The 24,972-nt window shown below is 61.1% G+C and overlaps 1 protein-coding gene across 1 annotated transcript in view; it reads left to right on the top strand.

The window, feature by feature from the left end:
• The window catches only part of CACNA2D2 (calcium voltage-gated channel auxiliary subunit alpha2delta 2), a 226,972-nt gene that overhangs the window by 187,702 nt on the left and 14,298 nt on the right, over nucleotides 1–24,972 (top strand). The window contains exons 5-21 of the mRNA XM_075052711.1: nucleotides 4,553–4,597; nucleotides 11,754–11,892; nucleotides 15,532–15,663; nucleotides 15,941–15,998; nucleotides 18,005–18,055; nucleotides 18,206–18,305; nucleotides 19,129–19,287; nucleotides 19,779–19,886; nucleotides 20,581–20,659; nucleotides 20,865–20,914; nucleotides 21,851–21,940; nucleotides 22,113–22,181; nucleotides 22,625–22,699; nucleotides 23,169–23,243; nucleotides 23,417–23,488; nucleotides 23,795–23,866; nucleotides 24,044–24,105. Coding sequence (XP_074908812.1) covers nucleotides 4,553–4,597; nucleotides 11,754–11,892; nucleotides 15,532–15,663; nucleotides 15,941–15,998; nucleotides 18,005–18,055; nucleotides 18,206–18,305; nucleotides 19,129–19,287; nucleotides 19,779–19,886; nucleotides 20,581–20,659; nucleotides 20,865–20,914; nucleotides 21,851–21,940; nucleotides 22,113–22,181; nucleotides 22,625–22,699; nucleotides 23,169–23,243; nucleotides 23,417–23,488; nucleotides 23,795–23,866; nucleotides 24,044–24,105 — 1,436 coding nt within the window. The remainder of the gene's footprint in view (nucleotides 1–4,552; nucleotides 4,598–11,753; nucleotides 11,893–15,531; nucleotides 15,664–15,940; nucleotides 15,999–18,004; nucleotides 18,056–18,205; nucleotides 18,306–19,128; nucleotides 19,288–19,778; nucleotides 19,887–20,580; nucleotides 20,660–20,864; nucleotides 20,915–21,850; nucleotides 21,941–22,112; nucleotides 22,182–22,624; nucleotides 22,700–23,168; nucleotides 23,244–23,416; nucleotides 23,489–23,794; nucleotides 23,867–24,043; nucleotides 24,106–24,972) is intronic.

Genomic DNA, 24,972 nt, shown 5'->3' with positions numbered 1-24,972 from the left:
GGGCTGGGAGACCTCGGGGTGAGCACTCACCCAGCTGAGACCTCCAGCCCCAGCCACCAGCTAGGGCAAACTGACTGGCACGGACCCGTCCCCATCGGCCGGTCCCATCCCGCTCCTCCCGACACGGGTGGGCTTGGCAGGGGTGATGGTGCGGTGGGAACGCGCTGTGTCCCCTGCTCATCCCCTGCTGTCACCCGGCCCTAATCCAGACACGAGGCTGCGGGTGCTGCAGGCGCAGTCGGAGTTGCGGGATCTGCATGACGCGCTATGGGCTATCTCCCATACGAAAGGTGCAACTATAAGCAAAATCTGTTGCTATTTCTGCATGCTTAATGGTTCAGGGACGTGAAGAACTCCCTAAATATTCACTGCCCATTTTAAGTGCTGATGGCAGAGGACAGATGGACTCGTGAGCAGAGCCGCCGGTGCTGTGTGGGCACACTGGCTCCTGCTTGCTCTCCCCACCCGCTGAATTGCCCACGGGTCTGAGCAGGCACAGATCCCGCTCGGCTGGCTTGTCCCCATCCGCACGCCGTGGGCTGGGATGCTGGCTCTGCCACCGGCCCCATCCAGCGGCTGGGAAACGGGCAGGTGTCGGCTTGGGATCCAGCTTGTCTTCCTCACCGCCCTCCGAGTTCCTCCTAACTGCCTGGAAGGCAAACCACTGCAAGCTCTTCCAGAGCCAATTAAATCTTGAAAGAGATTTCCTGCCCGTGAGGGTCACCTGTGTCGCTCGGAGAAATGAAACCGGCAGCTGGAGGGCTGAGATGGACCAGAATCAATGCAGTGCAGCAGGAGCTACCTGCAAAACCGCCCTGAGGAGCTGCAGCATCCCCAGGGCACGCGATCAGCAGGGTGACCCTTACAGGACGACAGCGAGCGATCCTGCGGAGGACAACAAATCTGTGGGAGAAGGATTAGCCAGCTTGGGTGATCTTACAGAAAAGCTTATAGGGGCAGAGCAAGCCATGGCCCCTCTGCTGTGTCCCTGCTGGCTGCATCCTCCAGCTGGACGGGCTGGAGCAAGGAGCTGATGTGCCACCGACAGCTCCTTGCAAGGCTTTTTCGGGGCAGTGGCAACTACGTGCGTGACGTGGTTTGATTGCCACCTCGTTAGACTGCTGACTTGGAGGTTTGGGCCACCACCCCTCCGTCCTGACATCTCTAGGCTGCAGTGAGATAGCAGAGCACTGACCTTTCTAGTGTTATTTTTAGTTGCTGTAATTGTTTTAGGCGAAAAAAAGACCTATTTGAGTGCTCTTGGAGAAGACTGTGCAGGGGGTGGCAAGGAGAAGTGCCCCGCACTGCCCACCTGAGACCCCCCCGTGCTCCTCCTTGTCAAACCCCCCTTTGGCTCAAACCTGGTCTACCGCCGCGTGGCCAGGGAGCACCCGTGCCGAAACAGGGTCCTCCCTTGGGAGAGCTCGGGGGGACAAGCAGGACCTGGGGTCCCCAGGGAGACTCTGGCACGCAGCATCCCTGGAGCCCCATCCAGGAGGTCCCACATGGGTCAAGCCCTGGCCAGGGGCTGCCCAATGACACCGAACCACGCAGGTTTGGTGCAGGCACGGTGGTTGCTCGGTGGCTTTGCCAGAGAAGCCTGGGCAATGGCTTCAGCAGCGTTTGCAGATTACTCTGCAATTGCACTTAACTCCCAAAGTCATTTCCCCCTAACTTGCACTGAGAGTTTAGGAGACTGAAATAATCCCATGCTTATCTGCTAGCGACGTGGCACTTGCAGTGCTATTACGCAGATGCCATTTGGCAATTACGGTGAGAGAAAATGGGCAGCGGTTAACACATCATCATCGAGGAGCAGCTACCCAGCCCTTCAATGCGAACCAGTGAGCGCTTTTTGCAGGCTCATTTGCAAGAGACGGGGGCAATGTTTTGCCCTGAAATCCCTCGACATCTTCACCCCCTTGTTTTCTTTATTGGTATTTATTCTGAAAGGCTCTAGAAATATCAGTGCTATTTACACAGACTGGGTGCTGGGTTTGACATGGACCAGAGGAGGAGGAAGAGAGGATTACGTGAAGAAGGCGAGTGCAGTTTAAAAAACAAATATTAGGGAGAAGAAATTGTAGGACCCCATGTTGCCTCTCGGGACACCCCCGGCACCTCTCTAGAGCATCTCCGAGGGCTCTGTCCCTCATTCCTGGGATAAATTCCCACTGGCTCCACCAGCCTCCGGGTGCCAAGGACACGGATGCCCTGCCAGCTCTCACAGGCTCCCTCGCACCCCATGAACCGCCCCCAGCATCAGCGGGGTTGTGGCAAGGAGAGCAGAGCCTGGCATCGGGACACATGACGGGGCCAGGGCCACGGTGACGCTGGCTGTCCCACACGTGCCGTCTCACGTGTGCAAACCTCAGCCGCGGTGTGGAGCGGGGCTGGGATCTCACCCGGCTGCTCCTGGGATCATCGGCGTGACGTGCGGAAAATTATGTCTACTGAGATTCTTTTGACTCCCCTTGTCTCAGGGGTTTGAAAAAGTATATGGCAAGGGCTCTGTGATCCCTAGGGAAAGCGGTGGGAGAGATGTCCTTCCAGGAGGTCTGCTACCCATGCCGTGACGTGACGTGCCATGCCGTGGGAGCGCTGGAGTGGGTGAAAGCAAGACCAGGGGACTGGCTCTCCTCCCCGAGCATCACCTCACACCCTCTCGCCCACTGCGGGAGCGGGGCCATCGCGTGTCGGAGGGGATTTGAGGTTTTCAGAGGAGCCGATGAAAGATAAAATGAATAACAAAGCACCTTCTGGATGGCTGCTGTTAGTCACACTCACTTCTGATTAAAGATCATTAAACATGAAATTAGCTCGTTTGTGTTACGGGTCTCCCGGGGGTTCCTTTAATTAGGAAGTGCAGATGGCCACGGACCCGGGGAGACGGCAGCGCCGGCAAGGGGCAGGGGTGTGCGTGGGGCCGGGAGCAGCACGGGGAGGGCATCCAAAGAGAAATATTTTTTTTTTCCTTTTCTTGTTGTTGTAACCCCCTCAGCATTTCACAACAAATCACAGATAATTAATAAGTACATTCCCCTAATGACTAGGCTTTTTAATAGCAGAAATTGGAAGATGCTGCGTTGATTTTTTTTCACTTTCCCCTCTCGGTGCTGCCTTATCCCTGTGGTTAGAGTCGCAGAGCCCCTGGGAGGCACTGGCCCGTCTGCCCAGGAGGATGCCGAAACTGCCCTTTGCAATCCCCATCCCGGGGGGACATTGGCCACGCAGCCCGCCAGGGTCCCCCTGCCACCAGTGCTCCCCATAGAGCAGCATCCCCGCTCCAGGGGCTTTGCCACCTCTTGGTGGTCTTGTGTCTTAACAGCCTGGAGAAGCAGCAGCAAACCGCTCTAGGGAGCGGGTTTGTGACTGGAGGGTAACACCAGTGAGGGGTTAGTGAGTGCCAGCTCCCAGTTGGCACCAGGACGGTGGAGCGGTGGTGTCGGCTGCCTGGCAAGCTGCTCGGACCTCCTGGTGCCTTTCCCTGGCACGAGCCCGTGACCAGGCTGGGCTGGGTGTCACGGTGCCACCAGCACGAGCCCGTGGCCGGACTGGGCTGGGTATCGTGGTGGCATCGGCCCCGGCACAAGCCCGTGGCCGGGCTGGGTGCCGCAGTGGCAGCAGCAGAGCAGGAGCGGGGAGGACGGGGATGCAGTGAGTGCCGTTAAGGTTTTGGCTGGGTTTCTGTTCTGGGCCCAGATCGCTTTCCTCCTTAAATAAGAACAGCAATAATCGTCCCGAAGCGCTGCCTGTGCACGCGGGGAGGAAGGCTGGTTTGCGTGGCGGCAGCCGACGGCTGATTGAGTGGCAGACATGTTAGCGCTGCAACGGCTGCCGGTGCGCCGGCATCGCGCTCGCGTCCCGGCACGCAGAGAAGAGTCTCCGAGTGCCCTTTAATTACCCCTTCTGATGGCACACGAAACGCTGTTGTGACAGCATTGCTGCTCTCCGAATTGCCTCTTTAGGAATTTTATCAGCTGCCTCGCGTCCTGACACGCAGGGAAGAGGAATCCGAGCAGACCTTTCTGCCTAAATAGGCTCTAAATACCCCAAAATAACAACGTGCATTTCTCCGCAGAAGTGAGGCCGCTCTTCTCCCTGTTTCTGCCATGCGGGGAGGGGAGCCTGTGCCCGGCTCTCCTGTGGCTCCCAACGCTTGCAACATGACCAAAGCATCCCGGGCACAGGGACACGGTGCAGTCTCCCACCCGGTGGCAACGCAGAGGCCACAGTCGCGCCGGTGGCACCGTCACCGGGCTGTTTGGCCGTGGCGGAGGCCGCGCGTGGCCCCGCGCCGCGGCTTGGCGACAGCCGTGAGCGGAGAGAAGCGTGGCAGGCGATGGCCGGTCCTTGGAGGGCGGATGAGGGGGATGTGGGGTCCCGACCATGTCCCAGGGACGGCGTGGGGCGGGCAGGGTTCAGTCCCCAGCGATGTGGTGGCTGCCAGCAGCATGGCAGAGGTGCTGAGGGGGACAAGTAAGGGGGAGGGACCCCTCCGCCATCCACTGTCCCTGCCCGGCACTAACTCAGCTCTCCCTTTTCTCCGCAGGAGGAAGACATCGAGTACTACGACTCCAAGGCTGACACTGAATACGTGAGTACCATCCCTGCTGCACCGCCAGCACGGTCACTGCCCCGTCCCGAGGCTGAGCCCCTTGCCGGGGCTGGGGCAAGCGTGGCGCAACGTTCGTTACAGCCAGCGTAACAAGATTCTGCGGTGGGCAGCGAGTGCCTGGTGCGCAGCCCTGTCCCCCCCAGGACGAGCCGTGGTGGCATCTGTCTGCCAGCACCAGGCCTGGTAGCAGGCAGGGGGGGGCAGGTCGCTCCGCTGCCTGCAAAAGTTTCTAAAATTAAAGCTGGCATCTGAAATTCAAATGAAGAGCAAACCTTTAATTAGAGACTGTATCTAATTCTCTGCCCCCCTCCCAGCACAGCCGTCCTGTGATTTCTGGCAATCAGCGCTTTAAATACAGACCCAACAGCTCCGCTCTCCCGGCGCTCCCGAGGGAGCTGGCATTTGCCGGCTCCTCCGCGCGGTGACGGTGGTGGCACTCAGGTGCCGTGCCGTGGTCGCAGGGCGCTCCGCCGGCAAAGGCTGCTGCCCCGTGGCACCCCACTTTGCCGGCACACCTGGCTCCTGCGTTGTGCCGTGCCGTGGGATCCTTCCAAAATAGGGGCTCACCGGGTCAGTGGTGCTCTTGGCGCGGTGCTGCTGGGGAGCGGGTGTGCCGCGGTGTCCTCGGAGCTGGCCGGGAGCCCCCAGCAGAGCGGGGTGGGGGCTTCGGAGCAGCCCCAGCCAGTGCCAGTGCCCCGGTCCCAGTCCTTGCCCCGAAGCAGAGCTGGCAGCAGATGTGCCGTCAGGAGACAGGTACGGCAGCGGGATGGGAAGAGCGGCAGCACGTGGCATTGGCAGCAACCTGCTTGCAAGCCACGTGGCCTCGTCCAAAAAATAATGCTTGGGTGACCCTGCAAGCCTTCAGAAGGCACCGTGCAGAGGGGAGGGGAGGATCCGGGCTTGGTGGGGTCCCACCAGCTCGGGCGATGCGCTCCGTGCAGAGCTCTGGGTCTCCTCTCACCCCTCCTTGGAGGTGATGCCCCAGAGCAGAGCTGGGGGCAGGCTGGAGCAGAGGATGGATGCCGGCAAAGCGGTTACTGTCAAGCCACCGGTGCCATCGTCCCCAGGCGGTGACAGCAGGAGGGCTCCTTGGCAGGGGACGACGGAGCCACGGAGAGTCTGGGAGGTGGGACGGAGAGGTCGGGCAGATGCCGTGACCGAAGCGGAGGGCTCTCGCTTTCCCGAGCAGGTCTCCCTGCTCAGGGTCCCTCTCATCTGGAGCAGGGGATGTCTCCTGTCCCTCCCCAGCCAGGGGGAAGCTGCCAAAGGAGGGAGGGGAGGATCCTGCTCTCCATGGCTGCTCCAGAGAGGACAGAGCTAATGGGCTTAAAATGCGTTAAAGTGGATTTTGGGTAGAAATGGAGGGAAAACTGGCTGGCGGTCAAAGCAAGAGGAGACAGCCCAGGGTGCAGGGCAGCTCCCTGCCCAGGGGACCGAGGAGCAGGGCTGGTGCATCCATCGGGCTGGGCACGGCTTTTGCCATCACTGCTGCGGGGCAGGGGACAGGGGACCTGGACGTCCCCGTACCCAGTGTTAACCTGACTGGTCCCAGCTGCCCACACCCAGCCGGTGGCGGTGGCGGTGATCCGAGCTGGCAGCTCCTGGCTGTTAGCTTTGGGATTAGCCGTTTCTGCAAGTGAGGAGAGCATCCTGGTCACATTAGGCAGGATTAGGAAACAGGAGGCATCTCAACCTCGGAGCTCTGCCCGCCGAGCCCTTCTGGCGCATGGGGCACCGGGAAGAAACGGCGCACTGCAGCGTGGTGCAGTGTCCCTGAGGACAGCGGGGCTCAGCTCCCTGGTCCCCGGCCCTTCCCCAAGGGAGGTGGCGTGTCATCGGGGAGGAACAGCTCTGCAAATCCATGATCAGCCACACTGACTTCAGTCCCTCTCTGGGGAAAAATCAAGCAAAATTGGGGGTGTCCACATGCTGAGGTTTGTGGGTTCAGCAGGGTGGATGCTTCCCCATCAATGCCATTGCCGCTTCCCAGTGAAATCCCAGCAAATTTAATTCCAGCAAAAATAATGAAGAGAAAGAAGGTGATGCTGAAATAAAAAAGTAGGGAGAAGATACCAGAAGATCTGAATGGAACTAAATAACGCTCTTTCTGTCTTTTCTTTATTTAGCTTCAATTTTTATATTTAAATTGAGAAGGATCTAGCTGAAATGGAGTCAGTTCTGATGGACAATGCCTATTCAACGTAACTGGGGCTTATTCACAAGCTTTACACAGGCTTTAACTACAGTGAAAGAAATGAGCTTCCTATTCATTTTGCTTGCACCTCAGCTCCACTATCTTCCTAAACAGATTTTGGATTTCCAACTGGTTTTTAACAAATGGGAACATCAGAAAATTTTCCTGAGGGTCCCTAAGGCTCTCAAAATGTTTGCAGAAGCGGAGAAGTTTTCCCCTTTCCCCGCGAGCAAGGGCTATGGGGTTTATCTGGGGAGAAGCGTTCAAATCAGCAGACGCTCTCGGTTGGGTGTCACAGGCAAAACAATGCAGAAATAAAGTAATTTTCCATCTTCGGTATTGCGTTTACGGCAGGGGATGATGCTTAAGTCACAGCTGAGGCCAAAATCCCCTGGGATGTACCGTTCTCTGGTGGAAAGCAGCACAGCTCCCTCAAGGTATCCTCACCCCAAGGTCAGCCCTCTGGCACCCACCCACCTGCTGTAGGTCCCCGGGGAGGGCTGAGAGTGAGGGGCTGGTGGTGGGGGGCTCTGTGCCAGCCTCAGCACCCTCCGGTGCAGGGGAGGCGGGGGAGAGCGTGGCGCCGGTCCCGGCCGCAGGCAGGGGCTGCAGGCAGGGGCTGCCTGCTCGCTGCTCGCCCCGCTCGGGAGACGCAGCGAGGAGAGGGAGGAGGGAAAAGAAAGCCCCTAAATGTCAGCAGCAGATGAAGGGTGTTGGAAAATTTAATCTTCCAACTTTCTCAACTAATGTGACATTTGGATTTCCTCCCGATAAGCTATCAGCCCCAGAAGTTTCTTTCTTTTGCCTTTTTTCTTTTTCTCTTTTTTTTTCCCTTCTTCTCTCCTCTGGCTGGTAATTTAAAAATAAATGGTCTAGAAAGATCTCTAAACAGTACCTTTGGCAAAGATTAAAAAAAGCTAAGGGGGATAGGGGAGCGGGCTGGCGGGAGAGGCTGATTGTTATTTATAACCTGGGCTGCTATAAAAGCAGGAATGTGGCTGGAGAACACACCGTCTCCCTCCCTGGTATTAAATTGCCGCATTTCAGGAAAACCTGAGATATTTAAGAAGGAGAAGGGCCCTTTTGCACGGGCCTGGAGTTTCTCAGCCACGTGCCGAGGGCTGGCATTTATATTCATTATTAGTAGTAATCATGGTGTGTTGATATGAATATTTCGCTGGCTTTTCCAGACTTAACATGGATGGGTGCCCCTGGGAAATTTAAAAGGATGTGTTGGGATCTCGGTGAGATATATTCTTGATCGGGCATATGTGGGGCAGGACGTGGGATGCAGGGATGCTGTCGGGGTGCTGCGGCTCGCAGGAGCTCTGCTGGTGCCGGGGGTACCGGTGGAGCACCGCAGGGGAAGGCCGTGGCTACCCGGCTTGTCCGGCGCTGCGAAACCCCAGCTGGCATCCCGGAGCAGCCGCCGGATCAGCCCCGTGTTTGTCATCAGTGCTGCCATTTAAGCAGTCATCATTAGCTGTGATGGTTTGTTCCCATGGAGATGAGCGATGAACGGGGGTGTCTGCATCCGCAGGAGCTGCCTGGCCAAGGCACCGCTGCTGTGCCGGGTCGCATCCCCGGCTCGATCCGCAGCTCCGAACCCCGTCGCTGGTGGGGACCCCCCAATAGTCCTTGTGCCCGTGGGCAGGCTGGCTCTCCTCAGCCAGCACCAGCCTGGATGTGATGGTGGGCAGGTACTTGCCGAGAGCGTGGCAGCCTCCAGTAAAGCTGTTGGGTGGTGCCACCGGTGCTCACTGGGTGTTGGGGCAGCCCTGGGTTTTGCCCCCTGTCTGTCGTTTTGGGAGGCTCAGGAGAAAACATTTGACTGGCAACCCAGCTGCTGAAGCACTAAATATGGCAAAAGCTCTTGGCTCGTGATGACTTCTCGCTGAAGCAATAAATATGTATAATATTGATATATTGCCATGGAGTCGATTTCTAATGGTGTGTAGCAAATAATATATTCAAACTGTAGCATCTATTTGTGTTACGTTGTACATACTGTAACAGAAAAATAGATGTTTCCAAGTTCTTTTGAAATGTAATGATGAGAAATGCTGCAAAATCTGGCTGGGGGCCTGCCGAGATGCTCGCAGTTAAACTGGTGTAAATCCAGGAGAACTTGAATCATCTTCTCCTTTGCTCTAATATAAATTTAATGCAGAATTTCTTCCTCCGGCTTTCCCAAGGTGGCAACTTGTAGCCCCAGCCTAGCATCCCTGCCTGGGCTGGTGATGGCTTTGCCTGCTTTCATCCACGTGGAAATGGCCCCGTTTCAGGGGCCAAATTCAGCCTGGCTTAAACAGAAATAACTCGGTTGAGGTCGGGAGATTTATGGATAAAGGATAAACGTAGCTTGGATAACATCAGCTCTTTCCGTGGGTCTGTTTGCCGTATAGGTGTCAGTGATGCATGAAGTGTCCTACGTATAGCTAGCTGTATATTTGTCTCTGAGATCTATACATATGCCTCTTTACAGCTACATGAATGAGAGCAGCCAGACAGCGCCGAACCTGGCAGAATACAAATTAGCCCCTCAGAAGTGGGTGATATAACGGAATAATGATAAACAGAGGAGCAGTAATTATATACAGTAGTTCCAGCTCTGGTGAAGTGCAGAATAACCATGCCAGTGTGGGGGAAATAAGGAGGGTTGGATTTTCCCGGCTGCAGCGGGGGACAGCGGATGGGCTGGACCCGGACAGGGTGCCCCGATGATTTGAGATGGGGAGGGATGGAGAAGTGACACCAGGACTCTGCTGGGCTCGTTAAAAAAGGGTTCTAGTGTCAAAGCAGAGGTTTTGGTGCTGCAGGTACCCTCGGGGCCACAGCTGTATCCCGTCTAAAGCCTGTTTTCAGCAGGCGCCTCTAAATCACTGTCTGGTACTCGGAGAGGTTGGTAGGGATGAACTATTATGTGTGCAACCGCTTTCCCCCAGGGACCTGAGCCCCACATTAATGGCAAGTTTGGGGCCGGATCCGCTCTCTGGATAGCCCACGACCTGGCTGCTATGGGCACGCACCCAGGTTGCTGGCTCTGCTGTGGCATTGCGGCTTTGCAGGGGGTCCAGCAGTAGGGTTTGTGCCTTTTCTTCAGATCTACATGAAAATGAGAGGGTAATCTGGATTTTGATCTTGGCAATGTTGCTCAGGGGAGGTGGGGACGGTCCCTGCCCGACTCCCACTTGGCTACTGCGGCTGTAGTTGAGTTCAGCAGCTTTCTGGGCAGCTGGAGTCCCCACGCCGGGATCGGCTCGGCAGCGTGTTTACACTCGCAATCCATCGGCTGGAATTAAAGCCCAAACCTTGCATATCAATCCTGTTATTCTCCCGAGCTGTGGCGAATGGTTTGGCCACCCCTCGCAATGTCAGGGGAATGTCACCGCCTCGGTGGCTGGCCGGAGCTGGCGCAGGGGAGGTGGCATCTCTCCACCTCATCTGCAGAGGGGAAACAGGGAGGAGGCAGGGTGGGTTTTAAACAAGCTTCGTAGCTTATTTCGCCTACACATCATTTTCCTTTAAATATATGGCTTTTCCCATGAGAAATTCAGCTCTTTTGTCCCCTGGGTTTTGTCAAGAGGAGCCTGGCCGGTGGGAGAGCTGCTTGCATGGGCCCATCAAGGACAGCAGGATGGGGCTGTTCCCTTCCCCTCGGCCCCACTGGTGCCGGGGTGCTTTGCGATGGGACAGCGTGGGGCGTCCCTCCAGGCAGCCGTCCCCACACAAGCCCTGCCTGGAGCTGCTCACACTTCCAATCACGTCCGCTGTCCTTTCTGCAGGGCTGATCTCTGCTACCACAATCAGATGGCCTTACGCGGGCTCCGAGATAGGCACTTCACTCGGGGGGAGGCACAAAGGGAGAGGCACTGAGCTGCTTCGCGAGGGGAATTTGCTCCCTCGCCGGGCGGCTCGGCGGCCAGATCCACTCCTGCTCTGCCACCCGCAGCGCTGCCCCTTTTGCTCCCACAGCCAGGGACCAGGGGAAGGTGGCTGGAGCCGTCCCGTGCCCCAACTTGGGCTTGGCGTGTCCTTGCCCTTGCGTTGCCTGTCGCTGCCCGCGGATGAGGCAGGCAGCTCTGCGTCTCTGCCCCTCTTCAGCGGAGATGTAGCTCCGGGGGCACAAAGGGCAGGTGCTGCAGCATCCTCCTCCTCCTCCTCCTCCCCACCCTGAGCATCTCACAGCCGGCTGCAAACAGCCTTCTGCAGCCACTGGGCCCGTGGCAGGGATGCAGCAGCTCGGAGCCAGCACCTTCTCCCGGGTTTCTTTGCTCCCGGCGGGATGGTGGAGGCGATTTCCCCAGCTCTGTAGCAGGGCCACCCCCTTTCTCCCGCTTCCCGTGTGACCCTGCGCCTCAGCTCCGACCCCGTCCCCCTGCCTGCAACCACCCCACCGTCCTGCCTGCACTGGCTCAGCCCTGCCCTGCCTTGCCGGGGGGGTTTTACCCCCGCTGCCATACTTCTCCCTGGGAAGGGAGAGGAGGGCTGGGAAGGCGAGGGAGCGCGTTCCAGCGCCGGCAGTGGGGAATTCGCCGTCTCTCCACCATAATTAAATATTGTTTGCATTGCTTATTGACAGAGCGTTAAGCTGCACTCCGTTTTAATTTGTTCTTTGATAGTTGCCTTTTGCTGCTAATTGATTTTCAAGGGTTTTTTTTTTTATTTGGGTTTTTTTTTGTCTGATGTAACACCTGCCGTGCTAACAAAGCCGGAGAGGCAAAGGTAACCAGTGCTCATCTTCCAGTCCACTCGCTCCCGGCACCCGCTTCCCTGTGCCACCGGTGCTGGCACAGGCTGCGGGCAACATCTGGCACGAGAGCCAGCACTGTCGGTGTCTGCAAGGGGATATTTGGTGATGGGCTTTGGGCGGTGGCATTTCTGGCGTGCATGCAGGGCTGGCACCCCCCGGTGACCCCGTGCGCTCTGCTCCTTCCCCAGGATGATCCCGATGGAGAAGAGATCGAGAGGGAGAAGTCCAACTCCTTGAAGCTGGAGTTCACTGATGACGCCAACTTCAAGACCAAGGTTAACTATTCGTACGCTGCCGTGCAGATCCCCACGGACATCTACAAAGGCTGTGAGTGCCCCTCCTCACCTGCTCTGCTCTGCGCTGCCAGGCCAGGCTCAGCCTCCACCTCTCCTGCTCAGGGTGCTGCAGCCCCGGGGACCATCACCCTGGGGTGCCCCGGCTGGGTCTCGCTGCCAGGGCAGGCTGGCTCCCAGCCGGGCAGGCACCGAGAAGAGGCAGAGTCACCATGTCAGGACAGAGGTGACAACATGTCCCTCCCCAGGGATGCTCGAGAGCTCAGCACCAGCCCAAGGGGCAAATCAGGGGTTAGGGGTTATTAGGAAGGGATGGAGAGCAAAGGAGAAATGGTAATTACAGCACAGGGTAAAGCTCAGCTGCACCCACACGGCTGTGATCCTCCCTGTAGAAGAGCTCAGCAAAGCTTGAGGAAGTTCAAAGCGGGTGCCGGGGACGATCAGAGGGACGGAGCAGCTCTGTGCAGGAGCAATTACAGAGGCGGCAACTCCCTGCTCATAGAAGGGAGCGAGACGGGGCTGGGCGGTGCGAGAGGGTGAAGCAAGGATGCTTCCTCACTGGCTTTCGGGCTGCTTGGGGCTGAGGTTATGAAAAGGGAGAAAAAGTAGCTGAAGTGCTGCAGGAAGGCAGCCGAGGGCGATTGCGGGACAGTGCGATGCCACCCCGGGGCAGTCCCTGCTGCCCGGAGCGTGCGGGGGGTGTCAGCCCCACGGCCGTGCCCCTGCGGCTGCCGGAGGGAGTGGGCTGCTCCAGGCAGGAGGGTGGGTGGATGGGATAGGATGTGCCACACCAGCTTTCGGTCCCTGCCGGGAGGTGACACAGTCCCTGAGCTTCCAGAGCTCTCTGCTACCTCGCCCTGCTGCGGTGGCACATGGTGACAGTCGGTCTCCATTTCCCTCTAGTGGCTGCTCTGCACCGAGCTGGGGACCACTCCCAGCCGGAGATCATCCTCCAGCACCCAGGGTCCACATCCCGCACCCACCCCCAGACCCTGCCGTTGGGGGGCACCCCTTGTCTCCCCGCACCGCCCAGGGCACCACTGTCCCTGCACTCCCTTGTTTCGGTGGCATTTGCCGAGGGCTCCCCGGTAGTCACGGTGGTGACGGGGGCTGAGCTCGTGTTCCTGCCCTGAGCAGCGCTTTCCCGGTACACGGGCTCGTTACCGGCACGGCCGTGCTCAGAGCCGCATCAGCGTGACGATTTCACCACAGCGGCGGCAGCGGATTAGAAATTTGCAATTAGTTTTATTACCCAGCTAACGCAGGCCAGGCAGCTAATGAAGCACATCATGCAAGCGGGGTGGGCTGCATGGGATAAAATACTCATTATTCCTCACCCCTGCTCGCCAGCCGATGCCATGGCTGATGGCCTGCCACGGCCACATAAATCACCCCACTCGGCCATGGGACAAGAGCAAATTGGAGATTAACGTGCTCCAGGGACTCATGGGTGCTTGGAGAGGGATGCTGGAGAGGGGACGGGGTGGGGGGGGGTCGCAATGGGGGGACACCCTCCCAAAGTCCCTTCCTAGCCAGGGAAAGGGGCTGCAGCCACGGGCACAGCAGCGCGTGGGCACAGGGATCAGACCATGTCTGGCCACACCGGCGTCCTCCAAAAAGCCAGGATGCAGGGCAGGATGCTCAGCTGCTGCACCCCGGAGAGCGGGTTTGGGGTGCGGGCATGGGGCCACCCGTGTGTCCTCTCCTGCTGGGGACACCGGCGAGCGTGGCCGGTGCCCACAGAGCTGCAGGCAGGGAGCATCTCCCCTGGTGGGACCCGGTGAAGAGGCACTATCGCTGCCTGGCACGCTAATTAAACCACTGCGGAGACGCCCTCCGCCGTCACCCCTCACTACACACACAAATTACATCCTATATGTGTTTTATTTACTGTGCCATTTTTAATTAAATCTGCAATCGCTCGCTGGCGGGGCGGGGCTTGGCTTACCCTGATGGGGACAGCAATGAGATGGGGACAGGGACGGGAATGTCTCCGGGGGGGCTGGCAGCTCTGGCCTCAACTGAGGGGGTCAGGAGCCGTCCCGACCACGGACACCCATCTGGTGAGCAGTAGCTCATCGTTCCACGCACAGGGAATGTATAGGGGCTGCGTTTGTGTGCAGGGAGGGTATAGGGGCTGTGTTTGTTCACAGGGATGGTCTAGGAGCTGTGTTTGTGCTCAGGGATGATATACGGGCTGTGTTTGTGTGCAGGGAGGGTATAGGAGCCGCATTCGGCACAAGCCTGGTGTGGCTGACGGGCCCCGAGGGCCTGGGGGTGCAGACAGTGCCGGGGCTGTTGGGGACATGTCCGTGCCCAGCCCAGTGCCCGGCCGAGGCTGGCAGCACTGCCCAGGGCTGCTCCAGGCAGGCAGGAGACTGGCAGCCTGCTCGTGGCCCCTTCTCCCGGGAAAAACCACGTCCTGTGACAGATCCAAACAAGAAATCATCCTCAGTGCCCAGATAACAGCTCTCTGTGTAGGCACGGTGCTGAGAAATGGCTGGGGAGATATGGATGGAGTAAATTGTGGTTTGAAGGCACAGCTGTCTGAGGGAAGGAGGGGTGCTGGGATGGAGGGATCCATGATTCACCCTGGGTGAAACCTGTCCACATCCCGCCAGCACCTCGGGTACATGGCAAAGGCTTGAACGGGCGATGACAGCGTTTCAAGGAGGGACAAGTGTGGGAGGAAGCCTTAGGAGAGCTAAATATACTCCTCAAATGCACACCGGCTTCCCTGCAGCACCGCACTGGTTGCTCTGCCCAATGCCGAGGAGACGGGCTGCTCCTGGGAGCTCTTGCACCCCAAAAAATGCGTTGAGGCTCCCCCAGGAGGGAGCAGCTCTTGGCCTCGGGGTGCTGCCCACTCCTGCCCGCAGCGGCTCAGCTGGCCCCTCCACGCCACGGTCCCGAGGTGGCCCAGCACAGGCTGCCGGGGGGTGCCGGGGCCTCCCAGCTGATCGGGGTGCCCCGAAGAGCCCTGGAAGTGCCAGGACATCACACTGTCCCTGAGGCAGCGTCCCCGACGGCTGGCCAGCCCCATACCTGCCACGCTGCCCCCCCCCCGCGCTCCGCCAGCCCCTCTTGATTAATCACAGGCTGGGGCTGCCGGCAGCTTATCTTTTGCTTTAATAGCTGAATAATTTAAAACTGCTGTTTGCTGGCATCTTAATTGCTTTTGCGTCAGGTGCGGGGGCTAGCGGGAATGCAGAGCGGGGCCCGGGAGGCTCCGCGCAGCCCCGCAGGGACACAACCCCTTGGTTTCCCAGCTGGTGGCAGTCCCCAGGGAGCGGGGCTGGCTCGGTGGCAGAGGAGTGGGGTGTTTTGCTGGGAAGGGGGTGAGATGGCAAGCTGGCTATCCCTAGCGGTGGCTGTCCCTGCCCCAAAGCCAGGGGATGGGGATGATGAGCGCTCGGGGGAGCCCTGGAGGGTGGCTCGGGTCTTTGGGGACAAGGGACATCAGGATGATGCTGGAGCCCTGTGGGAACGAGGGGACCGGGGGATGCGGGAGAGGCTGCAAAGCCCCTCCGGGCTCCTCCGTGGGAAGGGGCAGAGGGGACACACTGCCTCTCCCTCCCTGCCATCACTGTGGGGACACTGTGGTCCCCGTCACCCCCCAGCTCCACTGCTCCCCCCCGCCCACCCTCCCACCCACTGGCTCTGTCTCCCGCAGCCACCGTCATCCTCAACGAGCTGAACTGGACGCAGGCGCTGGAGGACGTCTTCATCGAGAATCGGAAGGAGGATCCCTCCCTGCTCTGGCAGGTGTTCGGCAGTGCCACCGGCGTCACCCGCTACTACCCCGGTGCGTTTCGGGGGGCAGCGGGGGGCAGTTGCCGCGGGTTGGGACTGGCCAAAGGCAGCCCGGGCCCTTCTCACCATGAGATGCGGGCGAGCATCCCCCGGCACCGGCGCTGGGGGCCGCCTGGCACACGTAACCGGACTGTGCCAAAGCCCGGTTGGTGTGAGCTCCCAGCCGGAGCCTGCCGCCTCCTCGGCCCTGGGCATCCCTCTGCCGGGTCCCCGGTGTCCCCCACCCCGGGACAGCCTCACCTTACTCACCACCTGCCTTCCCCCCGCAGCCACCCCGTGGAGAGCCCCCAATAAGATCGACCTCTACGACGTGCGCAGGCGGCCCTGGTAAGGGGGTGCCGGCTGGGGAGGGGGTCCCTTTGTGGCCGGGAGCAGCCACGTCCCTCCCCTTTTCATTTCACACATGGTTGGCATTGGCAAACGGACGCAGTAACACGGGCAGGGGCATCTGAGCCGCGGCTCTCGGCTCCCGCTCTCGGAAGCCGTGAGCCGGGAGGGTGGCGAGAGAAACGAGCAGGCAGCGCCAGGCTGTGGTTAAGCGATAGCTGCAAGCAGCCATTTAGCCGCACGTCGAGTGAGGTGGGATTGAATCGCTTCCCCTTAGCCCAGGTAGACCTGCCGGCTTGCCAGCGCTAATTATCATGCTGCCCCTGGGGCTGGGGGAGCTGCGGCCCTTGTCCTGCCCGTGGTTGCTGCCTAAAATCTCGGGCATGGAGAGGAAAGTGGGTGCGGGTCTCCAGGTATCCCAGGGGAGCAGCCCCTGCCCAGCCCCCTGCCCACACCGGGAGCTGCCCCCTCTCCTTGTCAGAAAATTAGTGGCCCTGCTACTATGGTTAATTGTCCGTGATTGCTCCACATTAATTATTAATCGTTCGCCGCCGAGGCAGCCGTGCGGGTTATTGGCGGGGGCGGGATTGACAGGCCATTTCGGGGGGGCCGCTGGCGCATAGGAGGGCTACCAAGCCCAGCTAGCCCGGCTCCCTGCCCACCGGCCAGGCTAGCCACCCGCTTGCCCACTCAGCCACGGAGGAGCAGCAGCACCCTTCGTGCTGGAGGGGCAGCACGGCCCCGGGGACGCCCCTTTGGGGTCCTCTCCTGCCCTCGCGCCGGGGTCCGGTGCGGCACACGGCCCTCACTGCTCCGCTGCCGGGTCCGGCAGGGACCACGTCCTGCCCGCAGCCTCGGCGGGGCCACCGGCACCGCTCGCCTGCCTTCCCCTCCCTTGATGAATGGCACTATTAACCACAGCCTTCTCCCGCGGAGCCGGGGGTATTCATCTGAGCGGGGCAGCCGGAGATGGATGCGCTGCCACAACCCATTACGGGCGGCATCTTAGTTGGGCTCCGTGCCGCGCCGACAGCCCAGCCCTGGGGAGCGGGGCAGGCACCGAGCCTTCCAGCCCCCGCCGGCTGGCAGGGAGCCTGCGGGCAGCTGCCTGCCCATCCTGCCCCCCGGCATGAGGAGAGGATTCTGGGGGGCTGCGGCACCCACACCAGGGCAGCCCCCGCACGCCAGCATCCCTTATCCCACATCCCGCCTGGGTAATCACTTGTAATTAGGGAACATCAGGACCTGGGATTAGCAATCAGAGCCTGCCCCTTCCCCGGTCCTCCCCAGTAATGGTGAGTAATTGATACTAACAACACACTAATTAATTTGCGTCAGGCCTGATCCTGATCGAGCCAATAATGAGGCTCCTTTGGACTTCAGCCATGGCAGGATCAGGCCCCGTGTGGTGGGACAGGAGGCTGGGCTGTGCCTGGCCATTGCTGGGACAGATGCTCAGCACCGCACCGGCTCTGTCCCACGCAGGACGGCACAGCAGGACCGGGAGCAGGACCGTGTGCTTTGAGGGGCGAGGAAGGGTTCCCTAATTGTTTTCAAGGGGAGGATTTACGTAGTAGTATTATTTTTCCTCCTCGTAGCTAAAAATAACCTAATCAGCCTGGCCTTTGAAGCTACCAGGGGGGTAAATAGCATCTTAATATGGATGTGTGTGTCAGCATAATCAGCGCGCAGAAAAGGGCCTGCGATGATGGAAGAGTTTAGCATTTAGAGCTCATTAGGCTGATATGGTACCGAGCGGCGGGTCCCTGGCAGTCTGCCGTGCCGCGCCGTGCCGTGCCGCATCCTCGCCTCTGCTCACCCACCGCTGCCTCGTCCCTGCTCCTCGCTCCGGGGTCACCGCAGCCGTGGGTGCACGGGCACTCTTGGCACAGCACCCCAGCCGCCCGTGCTGTGGCAGAGCTTTGCTCTTGGGCTTCACCCAGGAGGGTCGGGGTCCCCCCCCCCGAAAGGAGTCAACCCCACTGACCCCCCTCTGCACCCCGCAGGTACATCCAAGGTGCCTCCTCCCCAAAGGACATGGTCATCATCGTGGACGTGTGAGTACATGGTGGGGGGGCGACGGTGGCACAGCTCGCCGGGGTGCCGCTGTCCACCGGTGGCCGTGGGGAAGCTGCGTGGGACAGCGCTGGTGGGGAGCCCTGTGCCCCCTCGCCGCCGAGCCCCCCGGCATCCCTCTCTTCTGCCAGGAGCGGCAGCGTGAGCGGCCTCACCCTCAAGCTGATGAAGACCTCGGTCTATGAGATGCTGGACACCCTCTCGGACGATGACTATGTCAACGTGGCCTCGGTGAGTGCTGCGGGGTGGGCGGCAGGGCTGTACCCCTGGGCAGCTCCCAGTTCCCCACTATGGGAGCCCTTTGCCCCCAGACCCACCTGGCCAGGGGCTCTGCAGAGCGAGAAATGCCGCTTTTTTTAATTCTTAACCACCCACCTGCCCATAAGTAAGGGAACGGCTGCTCAGGGCTTGGCTGTACGTGGTGGTGAACGAAAGCTGCCCCAATCATGGAGCGTTTGGCAGAGATGCTCCCGGGGCGATCCCAACCAGCCACCTCCTGTCTGTCACCAGCTAGTGACATCATGCCCTCCGCGGCGTTGTCACCAGCCCGTGACCTCACGCAGCACAGTGGCCGTGCCACCGCATCTGTGCATCGCTGGGCGCCCAGCCCATGCCGGCCCTCCCCTGTCTGGCCGCAAGCACGCCGGCACTAATTAACGTGTCTGGCCTGGCTCCGTTAGCTGGATCGCTGCTCCTCTAATGAATGGGCCCTATTGCCAGCAAATGAAGCCGTAAGTGAGAGGCAGCACCTGCTCCCGCTGCCAGCATGGTGCGGCGCGGCGCGGCACGGCACGCCTGCTGGCACAAGCCCGGGGGGTCTTGCAGAAGCGAGGGTGCAGGTGAGCTGGCAGCACCCACTCCTGGCACCCCTGCTGGGTGGCTCAGTGCTGGATTTGGCCCAAGCTAAGCCCCGGTCTCAGCATCGGCCATCCCTGGGACGTGGGACGTGGGCTGTCTCTCACCCGTGGGAGCTGAGCGTGGTGGGTGCTTTGTACCTGCCGGGGCTGCCCCCATCCCCGTTCTGCAACCCACTCCCCTCCCTTTCGCCTCCCAGTTCAATGAGAAGGCGAAGCCAGTGTCGTGCTTCAAGCACCTGGTGCAGGCCAACATCCGGAACAAGAAGGTCTTCAAGGAGGACGTGCAGGGGATGGTGGCCAAGGGCACAACCGACTACAAGGCTGGCTTTGAGTACGCCTTCGACCAGCTGCAGAACGTGAGCTGGGGACTGGGCTGTGGGCTGGGGAGGGCAGAGTGCACCCGTGGGGGCGATGGGAGAGCTCCGAGCACCCGGCTGCTGCCCCGTGCCTGGGACTTCGGCATGCAGAGGGCTCCTTGTCCCCCTTTGCAATGCCAGGGGGGACATCCTACGCCCTGGCACGCCGTAGCTGAGGTTTTGCTGGAGCCGCTGCCCCTCTGGGTTATTAAAAGTTAGCAGGGCTGGGCAGAGGGGGCTGGATCCAGCCAGACACCGTGCCAGAGGCAAAATAAAGATGAATGGTGCTATTAGGTGCCGAGCGGCAGTAGCCACATCATTTCCAAGCAGACAGTGTCCCTTCTCCTGCCCATTCACGCCAGCCACCTCACCCAGAAGAAACAGGCCAGGAAACAAGATGGTCAGGGCCAACCGTCCTGGCCACATCCAGCCCCGCGCCGGGCACCGCTCGTTCCGGGTCCGGCCTCAGGCGCCGTCTCTCTGCCCCACAGTCCAACATCACGCGTGCCAACTGCAACAAGATGATCATGATGTTCACGGACGGCGGCGAGGACCGGGTGCAGGACGTCTTTGAGAAGTACAACTGGCCCAATAAGACGGTGAGGGGCTGTGGGTCCTTGTGCCGGGCTGGGGCCGCTCGCCGGGGAGGGAGACAGCTGCTCCAGCTCTATTGCCGGCTTCCGCCTCATTTGCCTCGTCACCATCCTCCTTCCCCGACAGCCTGCTCCTGCACCGAGCCGCTGCCCTTGATAGCCAGTTCCCACCTTGGTGTGCGGGGGGCATGGGACCGAGCGGGCTACCGGGGAGGGGATGGGGCTGGTGGGCTCCCTGAACGCCGGCCCCGAGGGGAGCACACCCCAAGCATGGGCACAGGGCTGCTGGCGGGCAGATGAACTGGCAGGAGGGTCCCCAATGCCACCCAGGAACTGGAGACCTGTGGGGTGAGGGCGTTCTGGTCCAAACAGGACCCTCGGAGAGCACAGACCCCTCTGGGTGCAGCGATGGCCCAGCATAAGGACCCTTGGAGTAGGTGGCCTGGGCCGACACAGTGATGCTGGGGAACAGGACTGGCCAGGGCCACGCGAGGAGAGAGGGGCTCCCTCGCTGCCAGCACAGCCAGCATTCACAGGAGCCACCTTCTGCCCGCCTGCGCTTGGCTGAGGGCAGCTGGGTCTGCGGGCCGTGGCAGGCAATGCCACGGTGTCCCCGGGGAGGTTGCCATCCGCCGGCAGCGCCGGGTGTGGAAGACCAAGGTGCCCGGCGGATGGTCCTGACCGCCGTGCTTTGCCACAGGTGCGGGTCTTCACCTTCTCCGTGGGGCAGCACAACTACGACGTGACCCCGCTGCAGTGGATGGCCTGCGCCAACAAAGGTGAGCGGGGCTGGCTCCTGGCAGGCGTGGGAGGCTGCGGGGCGCCCGGCTCCCCCCTCACGCGGGGGCTAGATCTGGTGCTCCGGTGTGTGCCGCTGCCACCAAGGTGCTGGCTGCAACCCTGGAGGACTGGACAGCCGGACAGCCAAACTGCCGGACAGGCAGAGAGCCGGCTCTCCAGCTGCCTTTGTTTTTCTTTTCCAAGGTTACTACTTCGAAATCCCCTCCATCGGCGCCATCCGCATCAACACGCAGGTACGGTAGGGTGCCCACCTGGCAGCCGCAGGCAGAGCTGCCCTCCGGGGTGCCCTGCCTGGGGGTGCGCTCAGGCAGCCCCAGCCCCGCTGCAGAGAGCCCAAAAGCTAGCGGCGAGCGTGGCGGGGAGCTGGGGAGCCGAGCCGAGCTCTTAGGCAGGCCTCGCGCTATTGAAATAAGTAATTCATCTTCTGCAGCTCCCCATGGACTTGCTGTCTTTTGAGTGACTAATTATGAAACATCAGGCGTTAATCAGCACAGAGCAGAGCTGAGCGCAGGCAGGGAGCAAGCGCGAGCCGGGAGCGAGTGCAGGCAGGGCCAACCCCAGCACCACCCTGTTCGGCAGAGCCAGGCTTGTCCGCCCCACACCCCATCCCTCTGCCCCTTTTATTTATCAGATGCACGCGAGGTGCCGTGGTGGGCAGGTGACAGGGGTCCCCGAGCAGGGCAGCCCCTCGGGGCAGGGCTGGCATCGTGGCACAGGGGCTGCCCCCCTGCCCGGAGGTCTGCCTTGGCAAGGCGAGCCAGGATAAGGGAAACCTGCCTGGGAGAAGATCCCGAAAGGCTGGCAGTGGCAGCCAGGGAGACAGCAGCGACGTGGTCGAGGTGTGATGGAGCAAGCCCGGCCGTGGGGATGGCTGGGAGCTGGGGGGCTGTGGCTGGCGCTGCCTGGCGAGCCCCTGCCCTGCCTGTGCGTGGCTGATGGTGAGCAGCACCTTGTTTGCATCTCGACAGTCCTGTTCAGTTCGCAGCTGGAGCCGTTATCCTCAGGTTTGGTAGCTGCCAAGCCCTGTCCCCTAGCCCAGCCTGCAGCTGGAGACCGGCACCAAGCACCCTGTTAATAATCTCTGGGACGTGCATGGGGACAGGAGTGTCACTAGGTTGGAGCAGGGAGGCATCTGGCTCCCATGTCATGTCCATGCTGTGTCCTTGCAGGAGTACCTGGACGTGCTGGGCAGACCCATGGTCCTGGCAGGGAACCGAGCCAAGCAGGTTCAGTGGACCAACGTCTACCAGGATGCCCTGGTAAGGACCCCCAGCCCCAGGGTGCGGGTGGGGACATTGGCCCAGGGTCCCGCACAGCACATGCCCCCATCTCCCTTGCCAGGTGGGGTAACCCCCTCTCTGCTACCCACCCCTGGCTCCAGGTCCCGGAGCAGGCAAGGGGCCGTGGGACACCCTTCTGTGCTTTGTGCAGGGGCTGGGCCTGGTGGTGACGGGCACGCTGCCGGTCTTCAACCTGACGGAGGACAGCAGTGACAGGAAGGTAGGAGACTGTGGCTGCCACCACCCCGGCTGCACCGGGACCCCCGGTGTGGGGCCGTGGCAGGGTGGGGAGGGTGCCCAGATGCTGGGTGCATGGCTACGGGGAGGGGGGCACTGGCATCCCTGGGGTGCTGCCTGCTCTGCACCCCCTCCCTGGGGTGAGACTAGGGGTGACTGCCATCCCCAGGACCTAAAATGGCCTTGGCTGGCTCTCCCGCTTCAATGGGGACAGCTGGCAGCTGTAACTCCCTGGGGGGTGCAGTGTCCCATGGAGGGCTGCCGGGGGGCTGGCACATCCCACCCTGTGCCCCTGCGGTGTCCAGATCCGACCCGCACGTCCCCGGAGGGAGAAGAGATCCATCCTCCTGTTGCCCCGTCCCCGTGCTGGCGGTGGCGGGTGACAGCCTTGCTCCCACCTGCCTCCTTCCCCGCTCTTCCTTCCAGAACCAGCTCATCCTGGGCGTGATGGGGATCGACGTGGCTCTCAACGACATCAAGAGGCTGACGCCGCGTTACAACGTGCGTGGGGTCCCCTTCCCCTCCATCCCTGCCCTGCGCTGCCCGAGCCCAGTGTGGGAGCCTGCTGCAGGGAGCCCCGAGCTGTGTCCCCAGCACCCTGTAGCACCTCCAGCAGTGCTGGCGGCAGCAGGGTGCAGAAGCCGTGATTGCAGGCAGGGACCGGGGCAGGCAGGTGGGTAGGGATCAGAGCTGGGTGATGCTCTGGGACCCAGAGCAGAGACGAAACCCTTGCAGGGTCAGCGGGGAATAAAACTTATCAGCCTGGTGGAAGGGACAGCGGGCAAAATCCAGAGCCAGGGTGAGAGATGCTGTTGACCTGGCAATAGTGATAGATGGATAGAAAAGGCTGAGCCCCGGGGCCGGTGTGGGGCGAGCTCTGCCTGCAGAGGTGAGGGTGATCGCACTGGCACAGCACGGCACGCCGCAGAGCCGCCTGGCCGGCCTCATCCCTCCTCCTGTCCTCCTGCAGCTGGGGGCAAACGGTTACGTCTTCGCCATCGACCTGAACGGCTACGTCCTGCTGCACCCCAACCTGCAGCCCCAGGTGAGGAGGGACCCGTTGGGGTGGCAGCAGCGGGGCTTAGCCAGGCCCTGTGGGACCTGCAGCTTCCCAGGGTTGTTAGGAGCTAATTGTGGGGACTGTGATGAATTTGTCTGGACTCGGCGGCGGCGGCAGGAGCCCTGAGCCCTTCCCCAGCTCTCCCTTTCTGCCTGCAGATCATCAATTTCCGTGAGCCGGTGACGCTGGACTTCCTGGATGCTGAGCTGGAGGACGAGAACAAGGAGGAGGTGGGCAGACCCGGGGGCAGCTTTTGGGGTACAGGTTGGCTCCCCCCCCGATCTGCAGTTGCAAAGGGCACTCAGCCCTGCCAGCCTGCCCTGGGGAGCATCCTGTCCTACGGGCCCCGGCACAGCTCCCGTGGGGCTGCGGTGGGGATGGGAGCTGGGTCACTGTCCCCATGATGAGGGACCCCCAGGCCGCTCACCCCTCGCCCCTGCGCTCCGCGGGTCCCCAGTGCCACCCCGCTGGGGTGAGTGCCTGCGGGCCTGTGGCTGGGCTCTGTGGCCCTCAGTTGCCTCCTCCGTGTCCCCCAGATCCGGAGAAGCATGATTGATGGGAATGACGGGCAGAGGTTCATCAAGACCCTCATCAAGTCCCTGGATGAGGTAACACTGCAGGGGAAGGGGGTCACAGCTGAAACGAGGGCCGTGCTGAGCGCCCAGCCCCAGCGGGAGGGAGTGAGGGGCTGCGTCCGGCACCGGGCTCGGAGCCAGGGTCCCGTGTCACCGTGCCGGCAGGGTCCTGGCACCGCGGAGGCCTGACTGGTTCCCTCTGACCCACAGCAATACATCGACGAGGTGTTCAGGACCTACACGTGGGCCCCCATCAAAAGCACCAACTACAGGTGAGCGGCGCTGCCGGCGCACCCGCACTCATCCAGCATTGGCCGGACCCGCACCAGCACAGGGCTGTGGTCCTGTGCCTGCAGCTCGGGAGGTCCCCGAGGCCGTCAGGAATGTCTCCCATGGGCTGCAGGGTTGCAAATGTGCCATCGCATCATCGCACACAGCCGGCGTCGCTCTAGAGGGCACTCCCAAAAGTGCTGCCCACCAGTATTTGGCACTACGGAGCTGGGCCACGGTCCCCAGGGCTCGGGACAGGCTGCAGGGCTGGTGTGCAAGGTGCCGGACAAGGGACAGCCCTGCCACCACCTGCCTGCCCAGCCAGGGGCTCGCGCAGGTCTCTGCCTGCTGCGGGTCGGGTGATGGAGACGTGCGCCCACCCTGCAACACAGGCAGTGGCTGCAGAGGCCGAGGAGAGCTAAGCTTCCCTCTGCATTTATCACCCAGTTTGCACCAGTTTGGACCAGCAGCTGCGTACAAAAGACCCCACCATCGTCATGTCCATGCGGTCCAACTCGTGCTGCCTTCATCCTGCGAGGAGCCATGTGGTCCCCCTGCTGCCCAGTGTACCCTCCTCTTCCTCACCACCCAGCTGGGGAGGGGGACTGGCAAGGATCACAGCCACCTCCCAGCGCTGCCAGGTGTCCCCCGCACAGCCCTGGTCCTCTCCCCCGCGGTGGCACCCCTCCGGAGCCAGGCAGCCCTGTGGAGGAGGGGACAGTGACACAGAGTGACTCAGCCGTGGCCGGGGCCGCGGGTTGATCTGTAGGGCGAAAGGTGCTGCCGGGGTCCCTGCGCTCCTGTGGCTCCGCATTGCGGCGGGGATGTTTCCCGGGGTTCCCTGGGACACCATCAGCACAGGGTGCCAC

This window comes from Buteo buteo, chromosome 21, assembly GCF_964188355.1.
Source record: "Buteo buteo chromosome 21, bButBut1.hap1.1, whole genome shotgun sequence".
Taxonomy (NCBI): Eukaryota; Metazoa; Chordata; class Aves; order Accipitriformes; family Accipitridae; genus Buteo; species Buteo buteo.
The sequence above is the reverse complement of the archived record's forward strand: the minus strand, read 5'-3'. Positions and strand labels throughout refer to the sequence as shown.